General features: G+C 38.7%; 2 protein-coding genes across 6 annotated transcripts in view; both read right to left on the reverse strand.

Annotated features, from left to right (window-relative positions):
* Window positions 1-23,184, reverse strand: part of LOC306961790 (Fc receptor-like protein 5) — a 101,644-nt gene that overhangs the window by 78,390 nt on the left and 70 nt on the right. The gene's annotated exons all lie outside the window — the stretch shown is intronic.
* LOC306962368 (obscurin-like) lies at window positions 456-23,152 on the reverse strand (the record flags this gene model as incomplete). Its single annotated transcript, XM_079555488.1, has 15 exons — window positions 23,091-23,152; window positions 10,725-10,982; window positions 8,656-8,913; window positions 8,221-8,481; window positions 7,833-8,093; window positions 6,891-7,160; window positions 6,023-6,322; window positions 5,683-5,952; window positions 4,476-4,730; window positions 4,278-4,397; window positions 4,192-4,207; window positions 4,058-4,119; window positions 3,849-3,944; window positions 656-751; window positions 456-550 (listed from the first exon to the last, which is right to left on the reverse strand). The coding sequence occupies exons 2-15, from the start codon at window positions 10,966-10,968 to the stop codon at window positions 456-458; spliced, it is 2,604 nt and encodes an 867-aa protein (XP_079411614.1). The 5' UTR covers window positions 10,969-10,982; window positions 23,091-23,152.

Consider the following 23,184-nt stretch of genomic DNA (forward strand, 5'->3'; position numbering starts at 1 on the left):
GGCATTTGCAGAAAATAGTTCTTTACTTTAGGCAACAATGTTGAGGTTCGGCCCTTGGGTGTTTAGGCAATGATGCAAATCGGCCTCCACGACACAAACTTGCCGACCCCTGATTTACAGTGTGAGATTTGCACAATTTGTGATGTTATACATTAATCATACCATCTGTATAATCACAATAAAATTATACATATATATAAAAAAGAATAAAGATACTAATCATTCCACACTTTTTGCGGCAATAAATCATGACAGTGGGTTTATACAAAGTTCATTTTATGTTCATTTTTACTGATACAATATTTACAAAGTGACATTAAAGTCAAGTATAAAAACAACCAATGGTTTGACTAAAGCTTCGAGCAGTGCAGGAGGAACCCGGCTCAGGGTTAATAATAATAATAATAACAAGATGAGGCTGTGTCAGGTCTAAGGCACAGAGTCATGAGGAAAGGCTACAGTCCCACAGAGTCTGGAGCTCCAGTCAGTCTCACAGGCCTTTTGACTTCAGAGTAAACCGTTTCTTCCACACATGTATCCGAGGGCTTCACTGAAATCAAAGAGATAAAAGCAAATACAGTAGATTAAAAGTGATAGTAAACCATAGTGAGCAGAGGATTGAGGAAACTGATGAGAGTGATTTGTGGAACTGCACATGTGGACGGAGCCAGTAAAAGACAGAACACGTTACCTTCAGATCTTTCTTTTCCTTTTCTATAGTGGCTGATCTGAGCGTACATGACGTCCACATCTGCCGAGAACAAACAGAAGAAAAACATTTTGAGTTTATTTTATTATTACAGGGTTTATACAGTCAAAGTGAGCGCTTATGCTTTGTAATGCGCTGTGGAAACCCTGTATTACTTTTCTTTTTGCAGCAGGCTGGACTCACCGCTAGATGGCGCCAGCCCAGAACTATAAATACCCACTGAAGAATTAGACAAAAACGAGGATGAAAAGGCAACAAAAGACCAACTAAAACGTGACAAAAAAGCGATGAAAAAGACAAAAAAAAGCATATAAGGTCCCGGGTTCGATTCCCACCTGGACGGGGCCTTTCTGTGTGGAGCTTGCATGTTCTCCCCGTGCCTGCGTAGGTTTCCCCTACCACTAAAAACATGTACAATAGATTCCCTCAGGGGCCAGGACTCCCCTGAAAAAATCCTGGTCTTAATCTCAGTGGGACTATCCTGGTTAAATAAAGGTCAATAAATAATAAAATATGAAAAGTAATGAAAAAATTATGAAAAAGCCACAAAAGGGCAACAAAAATGTGACAAAAACCCAATAAATAAGCAATGGAATTTTTTTTACAAAAGTGACAACAGCGGCAACGCAAGGAAAAAGCTCAATTTAGATCCGTTTTGTAGGTCTCAGCTTTCAAATGAGTCGTTACTGTGGCCTAATAGACTGAAAGCTCCAGTTGAGAAGCTTTTAGATTTGGGTAGTGCTGAAGTGGTCAAGGTTAAATATGTCTCTACATCCACGCACCAGGTCTGCCTCGCCTTTTTGCCCATCTCTCGCCCGGGTTGTTTCCTCACATGTGGTCAACACATTTGTAACTACCAGGGGCGGACTGGCCATATGTCCATTCTGGAAGAGCACAGAACACTGGCTCTAGGGCCACCAGTCCCGCCTCAACTGAGCTTTACCCAAATCTAAAAGCTAAAAAGAAACTCATCAAAATAGTGAGAAAAAGAGGATGAAAAGTCAACAAAAACATGAGAAAAACACGGACAAAAAAACCCTACAAAAACGTGAGAAAAACACAACAAAAAATGATTAAAAAAACCACAAAAATGTGACAAAAATGTGGCGACGTGACGAAAAGTTTCCATCACTTTTGTAGGTCTTAGCTTTCAAATGAGGCGTTACATTGTTGATCTCCAGTTAAGAAGCTTTTAGATTTGGGTAAAGCCCAGTATTAAAAAAACATGAATCTAAAAGGAATTCCGTGGAGTATGGTGCGCCACAAGGTTCAATTTTGGGACCATTATTATTTATTATGTATATTAATGATTTTGCTTCTGTTTCTACGACCACCTTTCCCGTTCTTTTTGCTGATGATTCCAATAAGATTGACTGCGGAATTGCGGGAAGCGAATGCAGAAATTGCATAAACTGTTCAAATTGCATAAATTGCTTAATTTGCATAATCTAATTTGCATAAACTGGTAAAATGCATAAAATGTCATGTTGCATAAACTGTATAAACTGCATAAAGTGGTAAAATGCATGAATGGGTTAATTTGCATAAATTATGTAAATTGCATAAACTCTTTAAAATTCATAAATCCTAAATGGCATAAACTCTTAAGTTGCATAAACGCTTTAAAATGCATAAAGTGGTTAATTTGCATAAATTGTTAATATTGCATAAACTTTAAAATTCCATAAACTGGTCAAACTGTTGAAATGGCCTCAGTGCTTGATTGGCAGAAGCTGCACTTTGGCTGAAAGTCCTGGAGTCTCCCCATTGGCTGGATTCCCCCATACACACTAATGCAAAAATGTCAAACTCTCGTATAAAAAAACTGGAAAACTGCAGAAGGCCAATTTTTTCTCAAAACCCACAAGTTGCAGAAGCTGAACATGCAGAAAGTGCAGAAATTGCATAAAATGCAGAAAAAAGTGCAGAAAAGCATGGATTTGCGGAAGCCCCATTATAAGTCAATGGGAAAAATCTCCGACATTTTGGCCGATTGCGGAAAAAACGTAAATTGCAGAAGTCCCAAAAGTAATAGCACCCTTCTCCTCAACATGCGGAACGTTTTGATGCAAAACTTGCATAAATTGCACAAAGCATGAAGGTGCTGAAAGCTCTAGAAAATCGGGAAAAAGATGGAAGAGGAATAATAATAAAGAACATGAAAACCAATAATTGACTGCGGAAGAATTCCGCAGTCAATCAACTAGAAATGCAATGGCTGCGCCATTGAGATTGACTGCGGAAATGCGGGAAGCGAATGCAGAAATTGCATAAACTCTTCAAATTGCATAATCAAATTTGTATAAACTGGTAAAATGCATAAAATGTCACGTTGCATAAACTGCATAAAGTGGTAAAATGCATGAATGGGTTAATTTGCATAAATTATGTAAATTGCATAAACTCTTAAGTTGCATAAACGCTTTAAAATGCATTAACTGGTTAAATCCCATAAAGTGGTTACTTTGCATAAATTGTTAATATTGCATAAACTTTTATATTCCATAAACTGGTCAAACTGTTGAAATGGCCTCAGCGCTTGATTGGCAGAAGCACAAATGGCTGAAAGGCGGAGTCTCCCCATTGGCTGGATTCCCCCATACACACCAATGCAAAAATTTCAAACTCCCGTATAAAAAAACTGGAAATCTGCAGAAGGCCAATTTTTTCTCAAAACCCACAAGTTGCAGAAGCTGAACATGCACAAAGTGCAGAAATTGCATAAAATGCAGAAAAAAGTGCAGAAAAGCACGGATTTGCGGAAGCCCCATTATAAGTCAATGGGAAAAATCTCCGACATTTCGGCCGATTGCGGAAAAACCGTAAATTGCAGAAGTCCCAAAAGTAATAGCACCTTCTCCTCAACATGCGGAACGTTTTGATGCATAACTTGCATAAATTGCACAAAGCATGACGGTGCTGAAAGCTGGAGAAAATCGGGAAAAAGATGGAAGAGGAATAATAATAAAGAACATGAAAACCAATAATTGACTGCGGAATTCTTCCGCAGTCAATCAAAAATAACTTGTCACATAACTTGTCACAGCGAACTTGAGAACGAGAACTGGTTCTTGGACAATGCAAATGAAATGTTCACTTTTAGCATAACCGTTTCTGTTGTGAAGTGACCAAACTGTACCTGCTGCCGACTGTGCAATAACACTGGAGAACATGACGTCTGCTTCTCTCCCTCGTTCTCTCCTCTCTCGGAATTCGATTTGGCTGTAGGTCACTTCTATAAATCCAAGTGTTAAAGAGAATGTAACATTGTTTTATCATTGTTTTATAAACAACAGCAATATGATTTTAACAAGTCACTGATTCAACCAACAAAATGTTTGCACAAACCTTGATTAGGAGAGGCTGTGGTCACGTGATCTCCAGCAGGCGTCTGATTGGTTTCCTGAGACCTGAGACATTAAGTGACATGAAATACAAGCAAACCCACTTAGAACAGTGAATAAAGAAAGAGCATTACTGACCTCATAACGCACTGATCTGGAAAAAAAAACAGATGTTAGCAAATAAAACTCAATACATTTAAAGGTTATTTGTATCTCAGCTGTACCTTTGTTTTTTCTGTAACGCCACAAAACCAACAGCAGAATCAGCAAAACAATCAGGAAAACTGTAAACCCGAACCCAACCAACACCAGCACAAGAACTGAAGAGCTCCTCGCCTCTGACGCTGAAGAAAAAGAATTAGAGAATTTATGTTAAAATGAGTCACAAAACAACTGAACTTCAGGGAAAGGACTGAACTCACAACTGACTGACAGCCAACTCTCTGGAGACGTCAGGACCTGATTTGAAGAACGGTGTATTCCACATCTGTACAAGCCTTCATCAGACTTGGACACAGAAGAGATGTTGTATATTCTTGAGGTTTCTTCTTGTATGAACTGTTCGTCTTTATAGAAACGAACTGAGGAGAAATCATCAGATTGTCGCACTTTACAGGTGAGAGAGACAGAACGTCCCTCAGGAACAGGCTGAGCCGGGATCAACAAAATCACAGAATCTGTCGAGAAAAATAAAAGAAAGACATTTTTTTTATAGGCAAACATAATACACATAACAGTAATAGCATACGGTCCATTTGGCCATTCAAAGAAGAAGAGTTTGACAACCTGACAAAGAGCATCAAACAGCTCCTCGGAGTTAAAGACATCGTCCATCTGATCCACAAGCTTCAACAAAAAAACTGACTCCCACAAACAGGAGGTGCTCTGTGCAACCTTCAGCTTCAGTAAGTGGCTGGACAGACACTCATGCCGATGTTTTGCAAAGCAATGTTTCCAGACTGGAATATTTTACTCTACTGTAGGTGGCGTGCTAGTGTTTTCATCATGTTTCTGCGATGTGGAGTTTTCCCTGCGCTCTTTAATACTGGCACTGATGCGAGACCGTCCATTTATCCGGGAGCTGGACAGTGTTTAACTCACAGTGGGAGAAATAGATTGTATATAAAATAAACAGTAAAATAAACAGGTTCCATTTCAGCCGAGTCGCCGCAGGGTCGCTGAGAGGTCTACACGGTCTCAAGCAGATGGGGCAATGTTGCGAACGCTATATGTTGTCTTCAAAAATGAACTAGGTAACTTGTTTACCTAATTAAATTGTTTTCGTGGTCCCTCTGAGGGACATAACAAGGGTTAATGGGATGAATCTCCGTGACCATCAGCGACTCGAGTCTCCAACTAATCTGCAGGTCGTGAGTCTGTAATCTTTCACATGGGTTTAGATTTCTTCTGGGACTGATGTGTGTGTGAGAGTCTGCTTGTGCTTAAGAGTAAATTACTTATCACGTGCGCGTAATATGTTCACGTTGTTTAAGAAAATGTAATACTGGTCTTTTACAGTTTTGTTGACAGATGGAACAACCTGGTACGATTCGTCCTTTCTGAGGTTAATGTATTTAGCATTTTCATGTCAGCTGGCACAGTCGAATACAGTCAAACATGTAAACATACTGTGAATGGAGATGTTCACAGCGTCAGTCATTTCTCCACGTCCAGACTCACACCAGAACACTACCCTGGTTTCCTCATCTGTGGAGAAACTACATTCCTGTTTTTCTCCTGTGTGAGAGGGACATTGGTTTAAAGAGTGAGTGGTCAGAGAAAACATCTGGACTCTCCAGTCTTCATCAGAGGAGCCACAGCTCACGGACACTGGGTCAAAGGTGAGGTGTTGTGAGCTGTTTGGATGCACAATCGGAGACACTCTGGAGCCTGGAGCGTCTGAAAAGACAGACTTTTATAGTGTTATAGTGTAAAGATAATGAAGAAGAGTCAGTGACAGCAGAGCTACCTGCAGACCAGACAAACTGTGGTGGACTGTATTCAGTGTAGACCTCTGGACTCCCTCGTGAAGCTCGACACACAAACCCTGCTGTGCTGCTCAGACTGTGAACAGTGAAGGACCCATGTGCGGTCCCTGAGGTGAGCCCCGGGAGCAGCTCATATGAGTACGAGCCTGATGGAAGAGGAACAGCCCGGTACCAGTGAAACCTCCATCCTGCAGAGGGCGCTGTAACGTCACACTTCAGAGAGACAGAGGCGCCAGGACTCAGCCACAACGGAGACACGGAGAGGACGGGGACAGCTTTACCTGCAGGGGGGACGTGATGGACTGAATTTTATTTTAAATATTTGTGCTACTATTCCAGAAAAGCTAGCTAGGCTTCTAAAAAACGTTGTTTATGATCTTCTTTTTTGTGTCTGTATTTATTTATTTATTTTTATTTATTGTTTATTTGGTAGGGACAGTGCAAGTTAATGAACAAGCCACACCGGATTGTAGCCTTAGGCTAATTTTCATCCGTCGTCCCCCATGCGCACTCTCAAACACACTCTCATACATCCTGGCCTATTGTACATGTTTTTAGTGGTAGGGGAAACCGGAGTACCCGGAGGAAACCTACGCAGACACGGGGAGAACATGCAAACTCCACACAGAAAGGCCCGTCCTTGGTGGGAATCGAACCCGGACCTTCTAGCTGTGAAGCACAAGCACTAACCGCTGTGCTACCGTGCCGGTTGCACACATCACATCTAAACACTCTATTTAGGCTATTTTGTTCCAGATTTCCCCATCACATAGCGGTGTCATAGTTCTGCAATTGAAGAAGGTCTGTAAAAAAAGACATAGACCTTTTGATCAAACACATTGGACTCACTGAGCACTTGGATCCTGGACTCTTGGCTCCACATTGTGCTTTGAAAAGTCTCTCTCGTCGCTCTGCAGCTGTAGCCTCCACTGTCTGACACGGACACACTAGAGAGAGTGTATTCTCTTGTTGCTGTTGGTAAGATGACTCCAGACTTCCACCAGACATAGCTCCACTCTGAGCCTCCTTCATCCTTCACGTCACATCTGAGGGACAGGCTCTCTCCACTGAACACCTCTGTCCAGGCAGGATCAGGCTGGACCACCGCTCTGTTTAAGACTGAGAGACAACACACATTATGATAGTGCGACGTTGTTACATCTTGCTGTGGTTCCCAATATGTGGGCTGTCTATTTGTCAAAGTGGAGTTTAGAGTACAGTTGCTGATCCACTGAGGAGGTCGGGCACACAGGGACTGAGATACAGTTTCATCTCGACAGACCTTTGAACAGCTTAGAGATGCTCCCCAATAGAGTTATAATGTGTCTGATGAACAAAGTGCTTGTTTAGACTGATGCCTCTGCAAAACATTTGTTCCTCTTAACTACACTACATGCTCCACTTCACTTTACAAGCCTGTGCTACCAAGTTTCTCGCAATCTGTGCCATAGGCTACTCCGACCACCACCAACCACTCACAACTAAAATCATTCACAACAGGCCAGTATGAATAGTGGTGTGAGTAAGGGAAACCACCACCCTTCTTACAGAGACATTTGAATTTGCATTTTCTCCCAGTGTCTGTGTAGGTTACCCTTTCTCCAAACATGCTGGTCTGGTTAGTGGCAACATGCAGAGTTTTTAATATAATTGTGTAATGACAATAAAAGCACTTTACCTTTACCTTACCTATAAAACTAAAACATATAATGGATTAACAGCTTTGAAATGTTCAAACGAATCTTTCTGAACCAACATGTTGGAGAAGGTAAGAAACAGAAATGTACTCACCAGTTTCCCAAATAGTGACTCGCTCACTTTCAGCTGTCAGTCTATAAAGTCGTACTTTTCCACTGCAGGAGTAAACTCCTCCACGAGAGACAGTGACAGTAGGTGTGTCTTCTTTTAATATTTCCAAGGTAGAATTCTGAGCTGAAGAACGTCTGATCCATTCATATTTATAAACTCCTTGTATCTCACATTTAAGCCTCACTGTGCCCTGGTTTGGGATGAAGTGGTTTTCTGTGGTCAGTTTAACACTGCGGATCCATCCTGTGGTGAAAACATTAAATCATACGTATGTCACACATTATTCAGGCTTTTCAAAGTATGTTTGTGATTATATTCAGGTTTCCAGACGAGAACTCTGATCAGAGTCCTGTATGTGAGCAGGACTGACCTGTGTATATTCGTAGAAACTGGTGACCAGTGTATAATGTTCCCCCATTGATCCCACAGGAGTACGAGCCCTGGTCTGATGCTGACACATGGATCCTCAGCTCCACTGTCGTCTCAGAAGTGCGTTTAAACCAGTGATTCGTGTCATTTTTTACAATGACTCCATCTTTATAAAAGTACAGATGTGTTTGGACAGGCCCCTCACACCGAACAATCACTGTCTCTCCAGAATAGGCCTCTGAAGGCATTTTTAAAGGCAAACCTGCAAAAAATATACATTTAAAATATTATTACTACTATTTTTCTATTGTGTCTCCCCACCCTCTGTCTCTCCCTCTTTATTGGACTACGTTGGTTTAAGATATCACATCGATACAATAATAAACTTACCTACCAAACTCTATCATATCGAAGAATAACATGAGCCACTCACCACCAGTCTCCCAAATGGGGACTTTATCACTTTCTTCAGTGACGATGAACTCATCTGAACCTCTGCAGGAGTACACTCCTCCACGAGACACTCTGATAGCATCAGTGTTTTCCTTCAATTTTTCCAAGTGAGTGTCTGAGTCTGAGCTGCGTCTGAGCCACTGAGGGTTTGGATAACCCTCCACAGAACATGTCAGAGTCACACTGCCCTGGTCTGGGATGTAGTAGCTGGATGTTGTCAGTGAGATTCTGCGCCTCCACCCTGCACAGATAAAGACCAACCCCACAGCAATATGAATCACTCTATTATTATTATTATTGATTATTTTTGAGTCAATAATTGGTTTTCGCGTTCTTTATTATTATTATTATTATTATTATTATTATTATTATTATTATTATTATTATTATTATTATTATTATTATTATTATTATTATTATTGTCAGTAAGAAAGTAAGCGCTTTATTTTTTGGTTTTTGGAGGAAGAGGAAACCGCAGGACTGCCTTCAGTGCTCCTCTGACCCTCTGAAACGGTGCAGCGCCTCCTGGGGTTGTCAAGAGCGTGGTGTCCTGCACTGGTCACCTCCTCCTCCTCTTCCTCTTGCGCAGCTCCCTCCACCGCCTCTCGCTCCTTCTCATCTTCATCTTAGTCCTCCTCCTTCTGAGCCAGGACTTAGTGAATATAAAAAAACAATCTTTCACCATCTTCTGGGAAGAGCGTAGCAGACAACTAAAATCCGTCTTATTCCCCAATGAACGAACATTATTCAGAACAAGAGTGGTAAGGCATGTGTGGCTTAGCTGTGAGTCTTGCCCAGATACCTCCTCTTTGTCCCTTTTTTGTTTCCTGTAGCACCTCTTTTGTCGCCTCCGCTGTGCTGCAGGTGTGGGGGCTCTTGGTGCCTCTGCAGCGCTTCACAAAAACAAATCTGTGGATTTAAATGCTGCTCAAAGACCTTTAAACTAGGTTAGGTTTCTTTATTCGTACCCGTGGGTAAAATAGATCAGTGATTTTAAGATTAGATTTAAAGAGACAATAGCTGCTGGAACAGAGCTGTGCCTATATATCTCTTGATTCTACCTTTTAGATCAGGGGTAGGCAACGTCCGGCCCTCCGGCATAGAAGCTCTGGCCCTCAGGATGTTTTGAATGATTTTGAAGATGATATTACAAATCAGAGGTCAAATTCCTGTTTGAATACTCTAAAAATGTGTAAAATACAGTCAAATCTTTCAAAAATGTCTAAAAAACCCCACCCAGGGTCATGTATAGGGCTGGGTACCGTTCAATATCTGAATAATGCTTTATCCGATATCTAAACTAAAATATGTGCTGTCTAGAACCAGAAAACAGAACAATAATGTGTGGAAGACAATATCGGGTTCATCTCCAATGACAGGAAAGTTCTAAACATGGGAAAAATTTGGGGGGAAATGTGGCTAAAAATTTGGGAAAATCGTGTTAAAATTGTTTTGGGGGGAAAAAATGGGCAAAAATGGGGAATCAATTAGGAAAAATTAGCAAGAAGGAAAAACAATTGTGAAGAAAAAAAAAATGGGGAAAAATAATGAGAAGAAAAAAGATTGGGTGAAATGGTGCAAACATTGGGCAAGAAATTGAAAAAATGGAAATAAAAAGATGGGAAAAACAAATCTGAAACAAAAAAAGTCATTTCCTTTAATGTCATCCCTGGACCAACGGCATCAAAACCTTTTTTTTTTTTCGTTTTTGGTACCTGCTTTAGATATCAGTAGAACCTAAACTTTTTTTCATCGTTTAACGGTATGACCACAACGTACAGAAATGCTGGCATTCGTAGGAAAATTGTACTTTACTCTGGGCTAAAATTGGCAGGTCGGGCCCTTGGTCTTTGTGCAATGAAGAAAATGAACCCTCTGCCCAGCAAACTTGTCTACCCCTGTTTTAGATGTTCAGCTTACTGTTTAATTTTTAAAAAGCTGTTTCCTTCACGGCCAGCATGGACTCTCTGCAGCAACAAATGCTGAACACATTATTTTGATGAAGAATAACTGATATTAAAGCCTTTAAAAACAGATGTATGCTTTACTTACACTTTCGCCACATTGTTTTCTGATTGTGTTGGTAGTTTCCATTGCTCACACATGAATAAGCTCCTAAATCATTTTCTGACACTGGACTGATGATCAGCTCCACTTTTGTGTCGGTCCTGATGATCTGATGAGATCGGTCTCCTTTCACCTCTCGTCCATCTTTAAAGAGATTCACATTCTTCATGTCCAACCCCACACACCGCACAACCGCTGAGTCGCCAGGAAATAGTCCTGAGGGCGGCATCTCTAAAGTCACTCCTGCACGAAGAACACATTCACAAACAAGTTACGACAAAAAAGATCAGGTTCAGTGAAGTTCTTATACTGCAGTTCTTATACTGCACTAACCTTCCTGAGCTTTTAAACTCAACTAAACAGAGTGTATTTGTTTCATTAATCATGTTCAGTCCATTTCTTCATTGAGCTAAAAATGGTGTCAAAATGGTGTTGTCAACCATGAACCTCTGCCCACATTTTCCCCAGGAAGTGCTTTTGTACGTACACCTCCACCGGATCCTTTCAGTTCACAAATTCCTTTTTAGTGAAGCAGATCTGGCCCATACTTTTGGCCAAATAATTGATATAAGCAGCACATTTGACAAGGTGCTTATATTAACCTAGGATCTTGGATTTCAGAAAAGCTGTAGCCACCCCTTAAAATATCAGTGTTAGAGGATAACATTAAATCGCTATTTATCATACTGGGTCAGGCTGTACAGTCGTACTATCTCTGTCATAGCCTTGACTGTGGTGCTCAGGCGCCCACTCTCTGCCACTGAATGCTTGCGTATCAGTATGACGCTCTGAGAGGGTATTTATCCCTCTTCTGTGGAAGCATAGACAGACTTGAATGGTAGGACTAGCGCAATGTCTCGAGTTCATGTCTCCGGGTCCCGCACCGATGGTAAATAAACTTCTCCTGCATAAGACATCCAGACTGCTGCCTGTCATTCATCTATCCTCTCGAACACCATTGTTATTTCTCTAACAATTTGGCGTCAACGAACATGTCTACAGCTGATCTGGTAGGTGCATTTTTATCCTTTGATAAAAGGGAGGGGGAATGGCCTTACCAGATTCATGCTTGATAGAAAAAAGAACAATGCAATGGGAAACGTACAATTAGTAAAAATGACATAATCTCATGTTATCGGTTAATTCTGGATGTTTGGTTCCGGTCGAGAGTAGGGACTTTAGGTCCACTAGGTGACTGGGGTATTCCGATGCACAAAGCTTGAACTGAAATAGCTGCAATAATCTGTGAAGCTCCATGCATACAGTTTAGAGTAGGTCAGGTTTTAAACTTGTTGACTCTACTGTTTATCCACATAGCCGTCATAGGCAAGAGTGAGGAACACATATTATAGACTATCTTGAGTGTAAAGCTTTGTTTAATGTTAATTTTAGTGTCAAACAAAAGGCCTCACACCGACATAGCCAGGAAGCTAGAATGCTCCAGAAAGCTGTAAACGAGTCTGGGTCCAGGTCACTGGTCTCTATGTCTGGTTTACGGATAGCAAGTGTGGGTCAAAGCAAAAGCTGTGGGCTACTGTGTAAAGCTGTTGTTTCATGTTACTTTTAATTTTGAACTAAGTGCTGAATATTGAGTCGGTAATAATTACATAGGCCGTGTAATTAATTACTAAGGCAGTTGGACTTAGAAATACGCCACAGTCAGAGGACTGTGACCACAGGCTGGTGTGAAAACTTGAATAGAACTATCTGTTTTTAGTGGTCATAAAAGCTTGTGGTTTAATATACATCTGCTGATTTTTCTTCTGACTATAGAATAGTTACAAGAAGTAGAGAGAGTAGTTGTACTGGTGCTAAGGGATTATGGGTAGGAGATGAACCTAGGATATTTTTCTCCTAAGAGAGATAACCCGCTTAGCACCGATTTTTGAGATGTGCACAAAAGAGAGGAACACGTACGCTCCATATACAACCTATGGAGGCTGTTGTGTTTGTTCATTTCTAATCTAACTGTGAAACTCCAGAATCAACTGATGAACATTGAGAGAAATGTAACTGATGGCTATGGCTCTGGATGCAGCGAGTAGATCTTTATTTCCATGTTTTTATATTTCATATTCTGTGCTTCCTTGCTTGGTTTGCTTTGTTTGCTTGGTTTATTTGATGTTTGTTTGAATTTTTTTCTTAGGGCTATAATGGACACACAGAGAACATAAAGTGTACTGAGTTATTTTGCGATAACAACATGCTTATTTGAGTAAAACTGTACATTCTTTGGTAATAAGATTACACTGACACCAACAAAGTAAAATAGAGGCAACACCATCCTCACAGTTACTCAGTACTCACAGCATTCGAGTACACTTGAGCGAGTAAAATCCAGTGGTGGAGGAATTGCTCGACACTCTTACTTAAGAGTGCAGATACAGATTCTTTTACTTGAGAAGAAGTGAAGGTGTCTGACATGATTTTGACTTAAGTAGAAGTGTTGAGTTATGCATTGTGGAATGTGCTTTATAAGCGGAAGGTGAAGGTATTTAAGAGATTATTGTGCAGGATTTTAAAATCATTTGAATCCGGTTTAAACAAGGTCTAAAACAAGGTTTAAAGGAGTAAACCATTGGACTAGGTTTGAACCGGGTTTAAAACAAGGTTTAAAAGACTAAACCACTAAACCAAGTCTAAATTGGGTCTAACCAGTTCATCGTAATGAGGTCACTTTGAAAATAAAATGCTTTACTTTAACCCAATTGAAAAATATCGTGAAGTAAAGTAGAGGTTCATTCATCATAAATTTACTAAAGAAAAGTAAGATGCCCATACTTTTACCTTTTGCTTGTACTTGTGCTTTTACTTTGTTGCTTTCCACCACTGCACTTGAGCGAGTAAAAACTAAATTATTTCAAAGTAATGTTACTCTCACATAAGTAATTTGCCAGAGATTTCACCTATATCTGGACTTATAAGTGAAGGTCTTGCTGTATAACACCGACCGTGTTCACAAGCAACAAACTACGAGAGTAGAGAGTTTTCACGGACACAGGGTCAAAGAAGAACAAGGGTCTGAATGAACAAAGTAAGGGATCTGTCAGTTTTATACAAAGGACAGATTGTGTTGTTAGGGGTGACCTGATGCTGTTCGGTTTCTTTGACATTCAGCAAGATGCAATGACATAATGTTAGACCAAATTATGAACATTTTCACTTATTTCAAAGTAAGAATAATTCAGGGAGAGTGATGCTCACATTTTGTGTCTCTGCCTTGTCTCCTCTGTCCACATCTACTGTTTCTCCTATCTGTTATTGTTTTGTCTCTGTCTGTGAAGGTCCATGAGCAGAGCGTTCCTGATAAACCCTTGCCTCGGAAGATTGTTGAGTCAGTTTAACAAAACAAAATGCCAACATTGTTTGCTATAACTATTTCATAGAATAGGGGGGTATGCTTTTGAATAATGATAATGCATTGGTAAAGCAATGATACAAGTTAAGAGTCCCCGTAGGGTAAACAATGTCCGCATTTTGAATCACAATCAATTGATGTTCACATGACGGTGATGATGAATTGAAAAATGTGTTATTTTTGTGAATTGATGCTGCTTTATAATCTGTTACAGGCCACAGGAACTGTGTGGAGGACTGATTTCCGGTGTCACAATGTCACAATGTCTCTGTTTTAGCTGCAACTTGTGAGTATAACAACTGGGTTTTAAAATACACAAAAAAAAATTCTATGAGGGAAAGATGTATAACCACAAGTAGTTATGTTAATAAAAGGTATGATTTGTGTGTGATGAGCAATAAAAACAAATCATAGTGATCACAGTCAGACAAATTTAAAAGTAAAATGCGCACAATCGAGACGTTGAAATGGCTTGCATTTTTAGTTTATTAGCCCAATAATAGAATAGATGGATAAATGTTGTTCTGCTGTGATTTGCTTGAGAAGCCTGAGTTTGTAGGCCTGGTTCTAAAAATACCAGGACCTGAAAAATATTATATTTTGTTATTTTGTCTTCACTGTTTAGACTTGTGGTAAAGTGAAATTTAACTCTGTCTTTCTAGGCTCTGAATGTCTATATAGGCTCTCAGTTGAACAGGAGTTGCACATCGTTAATCTTTATAAAAGATTTGAATATTGAGAGATGCCCAGATTACGGCAGGTTGGCTTTTCCTGGTTCCTTTAAAGATAGTTTAAGTATTTGCTTTGTTACATTTTGTGCCCAAGATTAGATTGGAGTAGTCAAAACACTTCCTTTGCTCTTCTAAGTAATGCCTCGAGAACAAGGTTCAAGACAAGGTCAGCTGGAGTCCAAACTGTGTTTAGGAGAAACATATTTGCGACAAAGGTAACCAGAGGTTTAGAATGCAAACTAAGTGTCTTAATAAATTCCAACATTAGTCGGAACAGGGTTAGGATCCCCCAGGAGATAGCGAGCACTGAGATAATATGAATTTTAAATAATTCCTAATTGCAAACAGCACTGATTTGAATATAGAGGTCAAATAAAAGAAAATTATGCAAATAATATAAAAGAGTTTAAGTGCTGTTTTGCTTGACATTGTCTAAATTACTAAACACTTTATATCTCGAATAGTTCGCAAAGGGTTTTTGGGGGTCCTGACCAGAAATGTGTAAATTAAACTTTAGAGACCAATTTAATTTAAGTCTGGAATAGACAATTGAATTTAATATAGTAAAATATAGTTAAAGAGTTAAAGAAAACTTGTAGTACAGTATCTCAATTCTTGATGTTTTAATCTTAGTGATGTGGTTTTAAGAACCTAAAGGCAACTAAAATAAAACACATTAAAGACAAAGGAGAAATAAATAACACTATGCTTACTTTCAAGCATGCTGCATTGACTCTTTTGAGGATGGGCCTTTTTTGATAAAGTACAGAATTTTTGCTTTTATTTTTGTGATGCTTTGCGTAATAGGACATGCTGAATTTTGTAGGTTTTAGATTTTAGATTTTACTTTGCCATTTTTGGTGGTGATGGGAAAAGGCAAGGGCCTGTTGCGCGTTGCGTGGGCATTGGTCCAAGTGCATTGCTCAAAGACCCTGAAATGAAAGTTCACCGAATCGATAGTCTGCCGAAGAGAAAGTCCGCCAAACTGATCGTCCACCGAACTGAGAGTCTGCTCTGCCTCGCTGAGAAACTGTCCTCGAAAACATGCCAACAAAAGCCCCGCTGCTGCTGCCCCTCGAAAGCCTTGAACAGTCGTCTGCAGGAGGACTAGTGCTCACAATTTGCCCAGGTCTGATGCCTTGCTCTCTGTACCACTTGGACCTACATTTTTTAAAGTTTTTTGCTATATACTTATTTTATATTTACTTTTTTTTTATTAGCAATTTTTGGTGTTTTTGCCGATGGGTCAGCGGCCCATGGGATCCTCTTTTGCTGCGATTTATAATTATTATTATTTTTTCTCATTTTGATATTTTTGACTATAGAATGCTCAAATTGGTCAATGAGTCTGCATCTTAAACAGCAAAAATAATCAAGTTAAAATAAATAAATAAATACATTTTATTGGATATTTTAAGAGATAACAATTTTTTACAAAAATAAAATAATAAAACGACAGACAGAGAGATTTGAATGTTCAGTCAGTAATAGTATGCAATAAACAACATTTTAGCCTCTCAAAAATAGAGTAATTCCCAAATTACTGTGTAGCGCAGTTGCATTGATCTGTAACAGCCGATAACATAACTTTGAAAGATAAATATCCACAAGTTACCACTCGTGTGAAATAGTTTTGTTGATAGGACTGTAGGGATTAATTTTTTGTTAGTACCCAAGGAGGGTTAAGGCTTAACAATTTGTTGTTTGTGTTTATGTTCTTTCTGAACTTTCTGAAATTGATAAAAGATGTCGTGAATTTAATTTAAGTAAATTGAGTGAGTTCTGCACAGAAATTGACTGTGCAGTTGATTCTGGATTTTGTTGTTGGTTTCGGTTTTAGGTAAAATGAGAAGTCCTAAATTTTGATCAGTGGAGATACTGGTGTATGTTAATTTGAAGCGTTTATGATAAAGGTGATCATTTACATTGGAAGACTTTAGGATGCTTAGGTTGAAATATTGTGTTGTTTGCAAAGAATTGTCAGTGGAGGCTGAATCCAGATTTGAACGCATCGTGTGTTCTTAGATTTAGATCTGAGGCTGTGATTTCGAGCTGTATGCAGCCTAATGAAGAGGTTTGCATACAGTGTAAGTAAAGCGGTGTCTTCAAATTTGAAATTTGTGCTGGCAAACATGTTTTATTTCGGACTAGCAAGAGTTTTCAGTGTAATCCAGTATCTCAAGAGTCACTCAAAAGGTCACACTTATGGCCTCAAAAGTATATTGCCCAGCTTTCAACACTAATCACGACTCTGGGTGCACACGGAGCTCGTTATAATTGTTGAAAAAAGGAGGGGCCAAGAAGCAGAGGAGATTTGCTCTCTGTAGAAATAATTGTGACTCTTTCTGATCTAAATAAACAAATAATGAGAAAACAAAAGTTACAGCAAGTAGTTTAATTTCAAGTCTAAAACCTGATAATTAAACACAGGGAAAGTATCAGAAATAACGCAACATAATAAAGAATAAAGAAAAGTTGTGTAAGTGAAACCCAGTTGTTCTGAAAATAGAAAATGTGTAATGCCATTATTGCTTCATACTAACAATACTAATGCCATGATTTAATTTTTACTATATTTTTACTATATTTACTATAAAATGATATTAAAGAGTGTGATTGTTTTTGTAACTTTTATGTACTGAGTGTGTAACATGTTTTAATCCATATTATTTCCAGGTTGATAACGTTAATTTCCCACAGAGACAGGCAATTTACAGGTGGAATTCTGATGCAGGAGGGTCTGATTCAGGACGGGAGCTGATGAGCCGAGAACAATAATACCAATGGCATGGTAAAATATGGCCTTATGCAGGCCGGAGTGTGCTTCTTTATTGTTGCAGGAGGCAACGTGGAAGAAGAAAATGTCAGCTTGTTCTGGATGTCTGGAGGTCGTGCCTGAGCATCAGTATCCTTTGTGTATCTATTTTGTGTTTCCAAGCAAGAGAAAGAAACACTTATTATCTCATCAAATATTTTAACTTGCGAATGATAGTAATGATTGATATTCATGTCATGATGGCTGAAGCTGACTCTGGTGAAAAGTCATACTTAATCGGTAAGTTTGTAGAAATTATACTGATGTGTTGATGTTTGCAAGGTATAACATTCTTTCCACAGGCGACCTGAGAGACAGGTTGGATCTGGCAGGAAGGCAAACACACATCCATTGGAGTTTGAATAAAGTTTAAATGGAAAGATTCATCTTACACACTCCCATTGTTCTTACATTTACTTCATATTTCATTATTATTTTCATTTATATATTTATAAGTGCTTTCATTTTATATTTACATTTTTTACATTAATTATTTTATATTTTATTATTCATTTCTCATTATTATTTTCATTTATATATTCATAAGTGCTTTTATTCTATATTTACATTTTTACTTGGCTATATTTACTTATTTCATAGTTGTGTGTATTCATATTTACTTTATATTTGACATTTATTATTTTATATTTTATTACTCTTTTATAGTTAATAAGCTTTCATGTATTTTTAATTTTACAGCATGTATTTTAGATGTAGTGTTCATTTATTTAGTGTTTGTTTATTCTTTTCTGGCCATATCACTGAAGTCCGTCACTAGTGGCCAACACCGAGGGAGCGTTAAAGCCAGAATTTGTTCCCGCTTAAACCAATGATGGTTGGCAGTTTGTTTCAATTAAAGCGACAAAGGCATATAGATTGATTAGGACTTAGTGTGAGGCTAGATATATATTTTTTTAAAATACTTTATTTCTATATTTACCTATTTTTTATTATTATTATTATTATTATTATTATTATTATTATTATTATTATTATTATTATTATTATTATTATTTTAGCATTTTTTATTTTTCTATTTTATTCTTTCTATATATTATTACTCATTTTGGTCCAGTCAGTTTTCAGCTTATATTTTGATTTTGCATTTATATTTTTTAATCTTTGGTGCTTATTCTTTATGGCTTAGTTATTCAACTTACCAATTTCACTTTATTTCAATTCATAACTTTGCAGGTACAGATTCACAAGATAAAAGGGCAGGTATTCAATACTTGGTTATCTTGTGGTGAGGTTCTTTCATGTTATGTTTTGTGTGTGTTGCTCATTGCAGGTATGTTCAGGTCAAAAAGGAAGGGTTTTAAGCTCTATTTCAGAGGCCATTACGCCTGAAGTATAAGAGGATTTAATATATTTTGTCCTGAATGATGGTTTCTTGCTTAGCAGTTTTCAGTAACATTATTTTTAATCTTGATTAAAACATTGGAAGCAAGGGATAACAAATAATAAGGCTTACGATCTCGTTAGATTTGAATTTTACGGAAAATTCATTGTGCACGAGTGTATGAGCTTGCACCCTTCTCAATGGACGCTGCCAATTCTCCACGCCATTCTATTTCAACCTGAAGACTTGGAAGACAATAGGGAACTCTTGGTGTGTGTGGGCAGAATAATCCCAAAGACACACCAAGAGGTGTTACGGCACGATAGTCTACTCGTGATCCGTATAGATCTGAAGCACCTGGAGGTGTTTTGACGGGCCTCACAAGTATTGTGTTGAAATTAACCATCCGGTATGAAGATTGTTTCATGATTAATAGTTTGCTATGAGCATTCTCTTAATATGTGAATATGATTTTCATGAGAATTGATTGATTCATATCTTTGAATATTGTGTTGTGTTTGTATTTTATTGTATGTACATTTTCTGACTTGGACCAATAATATATCATTTGCAGGAGAAACTGATTGGCGGCCATGATCTTTTACTTATCCCTGATAATTGGCAATCAGGTCGGGGATTTGAGGTTTGGTCATGGTACCCCCTTTTACACGCCTTTAGTACTTGATGCATGTGTTTTTATTGGTAGCAGTATTTGCCCCGATTGGGTGATTAGTGAATCTAATGATGCACATGTCTCAGTACTTTGGGGTCACTGGGAGGGGGGTCATTTAATTCCATCACAATGACCCGTATAACTGTGTACTGTGGTACTTTACGTGAAGTGTGTTGAATGTTGTTTTGAAATGTCAATTCTGTGTATGCTTCCACTTAGGGCATAGATAAACCATTTGAATTTTGATTTTATTCTAAAATCTTGGTTTTGGATTAAATTGAAACTTAGGTAGTTGATTCAGGTTTATTTTTAGGCTGGCGTTTAATTTTGATTTTTTTCACTTAGTCAAAACCACTAGAAAGCTGTAGTTTTGAAAGGGAGGAGTGTTAGAGGATAACATTAAATCGCTATTTATCATACTGGGTCAGGCTGTACAGTCGTACTATCTCTGTCATAGCCTTGACTGTGGTGCTCAGGCGCCCACTCTCTGCCACTGAATGCTTGCGTATCAGTATGACGCTCTGAGAGGGTATTTATCCCTCTTCTGTGGAAGCATAGACAGACTTGAATGGTAGGACTAGCGCAATGTCTCGAGTTCATGTCTCCGGGTCCCGCACCGATGGTAAATAAACTTCTCCTGCATAAGACATCCAGACTGCTGCCTGTCATTCATCTATCCTCTCGAACACCATTGTTATTTCTCTAACAATCAGTATACTCCATTTTCCAAGAGGATTTGCAAAAATACCTGTCCTGTGAATAGGACTGTTATCAGACCCCTGATAAATATCTTTTTTTTTCTTTTTTTTTCATTGCTGTATATACATCTAAATTCTAAAGGAAAAATAACTGATAATACTGAAACTGAAAAATAACTTTTTTTTTAACAAGGACTCACTCGCGACAGTATTAGATCAAGCCAGTTATTGACCAGGACTAAACCAGGATTCATTCAGAACAGAATCAGAACCATCAATCAAAAAGCAAATAGCAGGACAAATGGCTCATATGAACATGGACTAAGCTAAAGTTGCACAGATTCTGTCCTAAACTAAGACAGACGGTACAAAATAAAGTGTAATTATTTTCTCAGAGAGCCACATTTGAATCTGTGCATGTTGTGGAGGGCTGAAACAACAATATCAACAGGTAAGATATAATTATCTTTTAGTTTAATTTAATTTTAGTTTCAAGCAAACCATTTAGAGTTCCTCACTGCACATTATCTTTCGCTTTTTTCAAACGACAATGACTCACACATGTACCTTTTATCATTTGATAGAAATTATCCCTAGATAATTAAGATATTAAAAAGCAAAATGTGCTTGTTATAATGAATTTTTTGGTGGCTAGTCATCTCAACAGTGTAAGGCAAGGCAAATGTATTTTTTCCAGCACATTTCATGCACAAGGCAACTCAATGTGCCTCACAGCAACACCGAAAAACACACAAACAAATAAAAACACACATAAAATCAATCGATACAATTAAAGCAGTACTAAGTAACTCTTGCCCCTAGAGGCCATAAGCACAACTGCAGGTGTTGTAGCAAGTTGCAATTTTTTCACTTATTAATTGTCTTGGAGAGTAAATACGACGCTGACAGAAAACGCAAAGGGAGAGAGGGCTATTGTGCATCCAATTACACAATGGAAATATTTGTTTTACTCAAACTTGGCTGTAAATACTGTTTAAGTGACGCTAGCTTTGCCTGTTAGCCTGTTAGTTTCTTCTTCGTAATTCCATTAGTGTGTATTGGGGCCTCCGGTCTGGTGGCAGTCAAGTTGCAAACATGGTTTCCAGGGGGCGATGAAAGACCCTCCAATCATCCCATAAACACTTGTATTCCCCCCACAGCGACTACGGGAAGGATTTATTAAGATAAACGCGTTACTTAGTACTGCTTTAACAAAAATCAAAAAAAGACACACACACGCATGCACGCACGCACATCCACACACACACACACACACTCTCTCACACACACACACACACACACACACACACACACACACACACACACACACACACACACACACACACACACACACACACACACACACACACACACACACACACATATATATATATATTAAAAGGATATTAAAATTGGTTGAAATACAATCGTGTCATAGGCAGCAGTAAATAACCATGTTTTCAGCCTGGACTTAAACATGGTCAGAGTTGAGGCCTGTCTCACGTCCTCACTGAGGCTGTTTCAGGCCTTTGCTTGTGTTTAATGGTAACTCTCGGAACCACCAGGAGACCCCACCCTGAGGATCTCAAGGTGTCTTTGGGGGTGACTTCATAAAATGAAGAACTACAGTGGGACAAGATCAGGGCAAAAACAGGACAATGCTAGGGCTTTAGTAGGACTACATCCAAATCGGGCCGAAGATGTGAGTACTTTACTTCAGGAAAACATGAGAGACTCGATCTGCTCTGGGTGGACACATAGGGCTAACCAAACACCTGTGGAGCTGCTGTTCTCCTATCTAACCCTGGCTTCATGACGCTTTGTGAAAAAACTCATTGATTTAGGGGCTGTTTTGAGATGGCGCGCTCGTGTTTGCATCCACATTTATTCCGCTTCAGCCACACCAGTTAACTCCTGCCGTCACAAAAAAAACATCTTAAAGGGAAATTTCAGGTTTTTTGACATAGGGCCTCAGTTATCCAGAGTGTTGCTGATTTCTGGAGATATTTTTTTTGTAATTCATGCAGTACTTATATCTGAAGAGTGTCGTGGTGCTAGGCTAGTGCAAGGCTAGCACATTTCTATGGTATCAGCTAGCCTGCATTAAAAACAGTCTGACCCGCTCCACAGAGCACCTGAGGCAAATCACTTATAACTCCAGACTAACCATATAAATGTCTGTGGCCCTATGTCAAAAATCCTGAAATATCCCTTTTAGGGTAGCAGCTGTAACATGATGAAAAGAATGTAGTACTATTTCGATAATACTGAATGTGTTTCTCTTTGTTATTATTATCTTCCCGGCTATTTTTGTTGAGCCAAAACCAAATATTCTGCGCATGTACCTCACATCTCAGTACACTACATTCTGTTTTTGATGCACCTCACAAGTTGAGACACATACAAAAAAAGAAGTGAGTTTTATATCTTACCAGAACAAGAAAATAAATAAATAAGAGGGAATAATCATAATCATAATCATTGCGGTCACTGTTGTATTATAGAAGGGATCTCCACCCTGTCTTTACTACTCTGTTATACTGCAGTTGTTGCTGTATTTCTGATTGTATGTTTGATGTCGCATAAACAATGTTGTTAAGAACGTTTCATGACAATCATTTTACATTATTACTTTTATTTAGGATTGTGAACCACAATCCTGAATACTGTTGCAAAGGCGGGCAAAGATTTTCAACAGTGAAGCCACGAAATACGTCAGAACAGTGAGACTTACCTTTGCAGAGGACGGCTGTGAGAACTGAAACGAGGAGAGTGAAACAGGTTAACAAAGGCCTGACTCTGTCTATAATTAAATGTTTATATAAACT

The sequence above is a fragment of the Gobius niger genome, assembly GCF_951799975.1.
Source record: "Gobius niger genome assembly, chromosome: 4".
NCBI classification, from domain to species: domain Eukaryota; kingdom Metazoa; phylum Chordata; class Actinopteri; order Gobiiformes; family Gobiidae; genus Gobius; species Gobius niger.